Source organism: Pristiophorus japonicus, chromosome 2, assembly GCF_044704955.1.
Source record: "Pristiophorus japonicus isolate sPriJap1 chromosome 2, sPriJap1.hap1, whole genome shotgun sequence".
Lineage (NCBI taxonomy): Eukaryota > Metazoa > Chordata > Chondrichthyes > Pristiophoridae > Pristiophorus > Pristiophorus japonicus.
The window spans coordinates 6,481,250-6,488,750 of NC_091978.1; the positions used below are offsets into that span (position 1 = coordinate 6,481,250).

Here is a 7,501-nt window from a genome sequence, read left to right on the forward strand (position 1 = left end):
CCCTAAACCTCTCTGCCTCTCTACCTCTTTCTCCTCCTTCAAGACGCTCCTTAAAACCTACCTCATTGACCGAGCTTTTAATCATCGGCCCTAATATCTCCTTCTGTGGTTCGGTGTCAAATTTTGTTTGTGAAACATCTTGGGAAGTTTTACTACATTAGAGGAGCTATATAAATACAAGTTGTGTTCAAAATCATGCAAGGTGTTCATAGAGTAAATAAAAATAAACTGTTTCCAGTAGCAGGAGGGCCAGTAACCAGAGGGGAAGATGAGGAAAAAATATTTTTTATGCAGCGAGTTGTTGTGATCAGGAACGCGCTGTCTGAAAGGGCGGTGGGAGCAGATTCAATCGTAATTTTCAACAGGGAATTGGATCAATACTTGAAGGGGAGAAATCTGAAGAGCTGTGGCGAAAGAGCAGAATGCAGTGGGCCACTCTTTCAAAGAGCTGGCACAGGCACGATGGGCTGAATGGCCTCCTTCTGTGCTGTGCCATCATCATCATAGGCAGCCCCTCGGAATCAAGGAAGACTTGCTTCCACTCCAACAGTGAGTTCTCAGGTGACTGAACAGTCCAATACGGGAATTACAGTCTCTGTCACAGGTGGGACAGACAGTGGTTGAGGGTGATACGTCCTTACTACACAGTGTAAATGCACACGAGGCCCATGCTTGAGAGAAGGTCAGTCTGTGACCTGTCCTTTATTCCATAGCACTCAAGTGATGGAAGTGGGTGGAGCTTGCCCTTTTATACCTGAAGGTCCAGGTTAGGAGTGTCTCCCACAAGTTCACCACCTCGTGGTCACTGTTCTCACAGTGTACAACTTAGGTCAGATTATACATGGGTTACAATGCTGGTTGAATACATGACAGAGGGAAAGGCTGGGCAGGGAGCCTGGTTTGCCGTACGCTCCTTCCGCTGCTTGCACTTATTTTCTGCATGCTCTCGGCGACGAGACTCGAGGTGCTCAGCTCCCTCCCGGATACACTTCCTGCACTTAGGGCGGTCTTTGGCCAAGGACTCCCATTCTATGATTGAATGATCTCCACCACACACATACACAGACAGACGGAGACGGCAAGTCCTATAAAACTCCAGTTATATATTAGGTATATTTATACTAATATTACAATACAGAATAAGATATTAACAATGCTAGGACAAACTAGAGGTCTCTTGGTTTCACATTGAAACCACACATACACAGGGGGCTGGATTCGCTCCATGCTACCGAGAGGTCCCCAGGGCTGACGCCTGCTCCCACGTACAGTTGCTCAGTTTTGGCCGGTGAGGCAAGGGGGTGGATAGGGTTCCCGGTGCCACACAGTGCGGACTTCGAAGGACGGGGTGGGTGGTGGCCGGGGGGGGGGGGGAGGGGGAAGAGGGTAATATGCTGAGAGTCTGTGGGGGGAAAGTCTCACAGGGCCTCACGCTTGGCCTGAGGTGGGGTCCTGGGGGTTGGGGCACGGCCCCTCCTCGGTGCTCTGAGAGTCCGGGCTGGCCTGCTTGCCCACGATGCCCAATCTGGCCAACTTGGCCTGCTGCTGCTCAAGGCTCTGCTTCCTCCACTTGATTCTCCGGTTCTGGAACCACACTTTGACCTGTCGATTGGAAGGGAGGGGCGGGGATGGGGGAAGAAAATAGGTCAAAACTTGGGCTGCGATTACCAAAACAACACAAGTCACCCGACGCTCAAGATCTTTTAAATCTCAATGTCAAAAAGGGTCACGGTCTTAAAGTTAGACAATTCCTTGAATTTTGAAGGTCTAAATTGTGTTTAAAATGATAAAGAGATTTGATAGCGTAAAATACAGAGAAATAATTTCCAGAACAAGGGGGCATAACCTTAAAATTAGAGCCAGGCCGTTCAGGGTGATGTGAGGAAGCTCTTCTTCACACAAAGGGCAGTGGGAATCTGGAACTCTCTCAACCAAAAGCTGTGAATACTGGGAGTCAATTTGAGGTTTCAAAACTGGGATCAATAGATTTTTGTTGGGTAAGGTTCTCGAGGGCTATGGATGACAGGGGGGTAAATGGGGTTGAGGTACAGATTAGCCATGTACTAACTGAATGGCGGAGCAGGCTCAAGGGACTGAATGGCCTCCTCCTGTTCCTGTGTAGGCTCGAGGGGCTGAATGGCCTCCTCCTGTTCCTGTGTAGGCTCGAGGGGCTGAATGGCCTCCTCCTGTTCCTGTGTAGGCTCGAGGGGCTGAATGGCTTCCTCTTGATCCTAATGTAAAAGGCTCGAGGGGCTGAATGGGTCTCCTCCTATTTGTATTCCCTTGAGTTTAAAAGATTGAGGGGTGATCTGATCAAGGTGTTTAAACTGATGAAAGGATTCAATAGGGTAGATTGAGAGAAACTATTCCCTCTGATGGGGGAGATCAGAACAAGGGGGCGTAACCTTAAAATTAGAGCCAGGCCGTTCAGGGGTGATGTCATGAAGCACTTTGTCACATAAAGGGCAGTGGGAATCCCTCCTCTACCCACTCCCTCCTCTTCCCACTCCCTTTCCTCCTCCCCTCTTCGCTCCCCCACTCTTCACCCCCCTCTCCCTCTTCCCTCCCCTCCCCCTCCCTTCCTCTGAGTACAGCTGCTGTCCAATAACACGTCCAAGTATCAGCCCGGACAGGGAGTGTGAGCAGGTTGTTTGACTCCAGAAGGCAGCACCAACAAGCCTGAACCCATCTTCACTGAACCATCACACACACATTATCCACAGAAAAAAAAGACTTGCATTCCTATAGCAGCTTTCTCAACCTCAGGATTTCCCAAAGTGCTTTACAGCCAATGAAGCATTTTTTGGGGTGTAGTCACTGTTGTATTGTGGAAAACGCGGCAGCCAATTTGTGCACAGCGATCTTTTATGCCGTGGGATCTTTTATGTCCAGTACCAGATAGTATTGGGAGGGGAAGTCCCTGGGTGATTTTAACCCACCCTGGTCCATGTTTATTAAGATCAGTTTCAGTGTCCCGACCACTGCTTCATGTAAACCCCGCCACCCCCGCCCCCCACCCCATCACCCCCACAGACAAACGATTAAACTTGGGATCCTCCTGTTCTGTGTGGCTCAGTACCAAGAATCATTCCTCCGAGATGGAAAGCATAGAAAACAGAAACACCATTCATTCCCCTTCGGCTGAATACTGCTTCACCGTAATACAACTTCATTGAAACAGATGAGCTGTTTGTGGGAGCTTGCTGTATGGCTATCGTTTTGAAACACAAAAGGTTAGTATGCAGGTACAGCAGGTGATCAGGAAGGCCAATGGTATCTTGGCCTTTATTGCAAAGGGGATGGAGTATAAAAGCAGGGAAGTCTTGCTACAGCTATACAAGGTATTGGTGAGGCCACACCTAGAATACTGCGTGCAGTTTTGGTTTCCATATTTAAGGAAGGATATACTTGCTTTGGAGGCAGTTCAGAGAAGGGTCACTAGGGTGATTCCGGGGATGAGAGGGTCGACTTATGAGGAAAGGTTGAGTAGGCTGGGCCTGTACTCATTGGAATTCAGAAGAATGAGAGGTGATCTTATCGAAATGTATAAGATTATGAGGGGACTCGACAAGGTGGATGCAGAGAGGATGTTTCCACTGATGGGGGAGACTAGAACTAGAGGGCATGATCTTAGAATAAGGGGCCGCCCATTTAAAACTGAGATGAGGAGAAATTTCTTGTCTTAGAGGGTTGTAAAATCTGTGGAATTCTCTGCCCCAGAGAGCTGTGGAAGCTGGGACATTGAATATATTTAAGACAGAGATAGACAGTTTCTTAATCGATAAGGGAATAAGGGGTTATGGGGAGCGGGTGGGGAAGTGGACCTGAGTCCATGATCAGGTCAGCCATGATCGTATTAAATGGCGGAGCAGGCTCGAGGGGCCGAATGGCCGACTCCTGCTCCTATTTCTTATGTTCTTATGTTATGTTTTTCCTACATTTCAACAGCGACTACACTTCAGAAAAAGGTGCTTGATTGGCTGTGAACCGCTTTGGGACATCCTGAGGGTGTGAACAGGAGCTGTCTCACCTCACTCTCCGCACAGCCCACCAGCGATTGAAGTTACACAAGAGGTGAGCAGACACAGCGCGCGGTGCTGGCGGGTTTGGGACCTCACCTGCGATTCGTTGAGTTGGAGAGCGGACGCCAGCAGGAACCTCTCGGAGCCCACCATGTACTGCTGCCGGGCGAACTCTTTCTCCAGGCGGGCCAGCTGCTCGTGGGTGAAGATGGTCCTCACCCGCTTCGACTTGCCAACTTTGGATTTAAGAGGAAGGAAGCTGGGCTTCACCAGCGGGTATTCTGAGGGCAGAACAAAGAACGGATGGATGATTCACAACTAAGAACATAAGAACGCAAGAAACAGGAGCAGGAGTCGACCATTTGGCCCCTCGAGCCTGCTCCGCCATTCAATAAGATCATGGCTGATCTGATCATGGACTCAGCTCCACTTCCCTGCCCGCTCCCCATAACCCTTGACTCCCTTATCGCTCAAAAATCTGTCTATCTCCGCCTTAAATATATTCAATGACCCAGCCTCCACAGCTCTCTGGGGCAGAGAATTCCACAGATTTACAACCCTCTGAGAAGAAATTCTGCCTCATCTCAGTTTTAAATGGGCAGCCCCTTATTCTGAGACTATGTCCCCTAGTTTTAGTTTCCCCTATGAGTGGACACATCCTCTCTGCATCCACCTTGTTGAGCCCCCTCATTACCTTACATGTTTCAATAAGATCACCTCTCATTCTTCTGAACTCCAATGTGTATAGGCCCAACCTACTCAACCTATCTTCAAAAGTCAACCCTCTCATCTCCAGAATCAATCTCGTGAACCTTCTTTGAACAGCCTTCAATGCAAGTATATCCTTCCTTAAATACGGAGACCAAAACTGCACGCAGTACTCCAGGTGTGGCCTCAACCATACCCTGTACAGTTGTAGCAGGACTTCTCTGCTTTTATAGACTAGTGCTGGTAAACCCAGCTGGATAGACCCCCAGTAACAACTCCCCTAAAATAAAAATCATCAGGGACTATTCCTTCCAACAATATTGATTGAAACAAAAATACGAACACTTCGAAAATATTTATAGAACCGTACATCACAAAGAGAGGCCATTCGGCCCATCGTGCCTGTGAAAGAACGATCCAATTAATCCCACTCTCCCCTGCTCTTTCTACATAGCCCTGTAAAAAGAATTTCCCTCAAGTATTTATCCAATTCCCTTTTGAAAGTTACTATTGAATCTGCTCCCACCGCCCTTTCAGGCAGCGCATTCCCGATCACAACAACTCGCTGCGTAAAAATAATGTCTCCTCATCTGCCCTCTGGTTCTTTTGCTGATTACCTTCATAGAAACATAGAAAATAGGTGCAGGAGTAGACCATTCGGCCCTTCGGGCCTGCACCGCCATTCAATATGATCATGGCTGATCATTCACCTCAGTACCCCTTTCCTGCTTTCTCTCCATACCCCTTGATCCCTTTAGCCATAAGGGCCATATCTAACTCCCTCTTGAATATATCCAATGAACTGAACTTTCTGTGGTAGAGAATTGCACAGGTTCACAATTCTCTGAGAGAAGAAGTTTCTCCTCATCTCGATCTTAAATGGCTTACCCCTTATCCTTAGACTGTGACCCCAGGTTCTGGACTTCCCCAACATCGGGAACATTCTTCCTGCCTCTAACCTGTCCAATCCCGACAGAATTTTATGTTTCTCTGAGATCCCCTCTCATTCTTCTAAATTCAGTCTGTGTCCTCTGGTTACCGACCCTCCTGCCACTGGGAACAGTTTCTCTCTATTTACGCTGTCTAGATTTTGAACACAAGTTGTACTTATATAGCGCCTTTAAGTGAGTAAAATGTCCCAAGGCCTTTCTTTCACGGAAGCGCTAGTAAACAGAGTGTGTACGGAGTGTTTACGGACCTGGAAAGGCATCGGAAAAACTGGAGTTCGACAGATCCTCCGTATCTCGGGAGCGAGGACATTTGCACAGGTAAGATTGCGGGACTTACCCATATTTTGCCCGGCAAATGTCATCAAAACTCTTGCGCCTGATAAAAGCAGATGCAGAGCCGACTTTTACAGGCGCAAGTGTTTAAAAACATACATAAACACAATGAAATAAAATTAAATAAACACATTTTATTGGTTAAAAACTAAGGCAAGTTTATTTTTAACCCGAATTACAAGACTTTAAAAAAAATCGGAAACCTGCATAAACACAATAAAATGTAATTAAATAAACATATTTTATTGTTTAAAAATTAAGGTAAGTTTATTTTTAACCCGAATTACAAAACTTTTTTAAAAATCGGAAACATGCATAAACACAATAAAATGTAATTAAATAAACATATTTTATTGTTTAAAAACTAAGGTAAGTTTATTTTTAACCCGAATTACAAAACTTTTTTAAAAATCGGAAACCTGCATAAACACAATTAAATGTAATTAAATAAACATATTTTATTGTTTAAAAATTAAGGTAAGTTTATTTTTAACCCGAATTACAAAACTTTTTTAAAAATCGGAAACATGCATAAACACAATAAAATGTAATTAAATAAACATATTTTATTGTTTAAAAACTAAGGTAAGTTTATTTTTTAACCCGAACTCCAAAACTTTTTTTAAAACTCAGAAAAATAGAGGTTTGAACATCGCTGTCAAATCTCCTCTCAGCCTTCTCTGCTCGCAGCAGAACAAGCCCAGCTCAGATTTAAGTCGCCAGAGGTTTGCCTCGGAGGTTAGCCCTGTGCAACAACAAAAAAAACAAGTTGTGTATGAACAGGGACATTTTTTTAGCAAAAGGGAGAGAGCGCTTACCTTGCGTGTAGTGCGGTGCCCTGCAGCTGGCTGGGCGATAGAGCAGCGACGCCCCATAGTACAGAGGGTAGCCGGGGTGAGGGTGCATCAAGCCCGGGTAGAGAGACTGCGGGACCTGGGGGCTCAGAGCTAGACCTGGGGCAGAGGAGCTCAGAGTGCAAGTCCCACCGGGGCAGCAGGCTCCGCTGGGTGGCTGCAAGCTAGTGGTGGTCTCGGAGCTGGAGAGGAGAGCCTCGATGGTGAAGGACTTGCGTTGGCTTGGCTTGGAGGGGTAGTCGGGGCAGAGAGGGCTGCAGGGGAAGGCAGATGGATAAGCCAAGCCCCCCAGGCTCAGAGCTGGGACTTGCATCGTCGGGAGAAGGAACCAGGTCTAAAAAAAAAGATATATAATCTCAAACCCCCCCCCCAAAAAAAGTTAACTCAACTTGCTGAAATGAAATAGAAAGTTTCCCAGGATGTCCAGGATTGAGAGAAGAGAGGTTGGTGTGTGGAATCCCTCTCTCCCCCCCTTATCCTTATACCCAAACTCCAAGCTGTGATGTGTCAATGACCCCCTGGGGCGCCCTTGTCCTGTTAAGTACCAGATGAGAGGACTGAGCGCTCGAACACGAACTCCAATTAATTGATTGACTGGTGACACGCTGGTGCGGACTGGAGAACAACGACTGTG

At 46.8% G+C, this 7,501-nt stretch overlaps 1 protein-coding gene across 1 annotated transcript; it reads right to left on the reverse strand.

Moving 5' to 3' along the window:
* Positions 1-1,428: 1,428 nt before the first annotated feature.
* LOC139228354 (homeobox protein not2-like) lies at positions 1,429-7,180 on the reverse strand. Its single transcript, XM_070859518.1, has 3 exons — positions 6,832-7,180; positions 4,119-4,303; positions 1,429-1,602 (listed from the first exon to the last, which is right to left on the reverse strand). The coding sequence occupies exons 1-3, from the start codon at positions 7,178-7,180 to the stop codon at positions 1,429-1,431; spliced, it is 708 nt and encodes a 235-aa protein (XP_070715619.1).
* Positions 7,181-7,501: the final 321 nt, after the last annotated feature.

Bases quoted from the DNA above. Each gene is read 5' to 3' on its own strand.
- LOC139228354 (XM_070859518.1), bottom strand. From the start codon at position 7,180: ATGCAAGTCCCAGCTCTGAGCCTGGGGGGCTTGGCTTATCCATCTGCC. The intron at 4,304-6,831 runs GTAAGCGCTCTC...TTCTGCCCTCAG, and splicing joins GGCACCGCACTACACGCAAG to AATACCCGCTGGTGAAGCCC. The intron at 1,603-4,118 runs GTGAGGTCCCAA...TCCAATCGACAG, and splicing joins TCCAACTCAACGAATCGCAG to GTCAAAGTGTGGTTCCAGAA.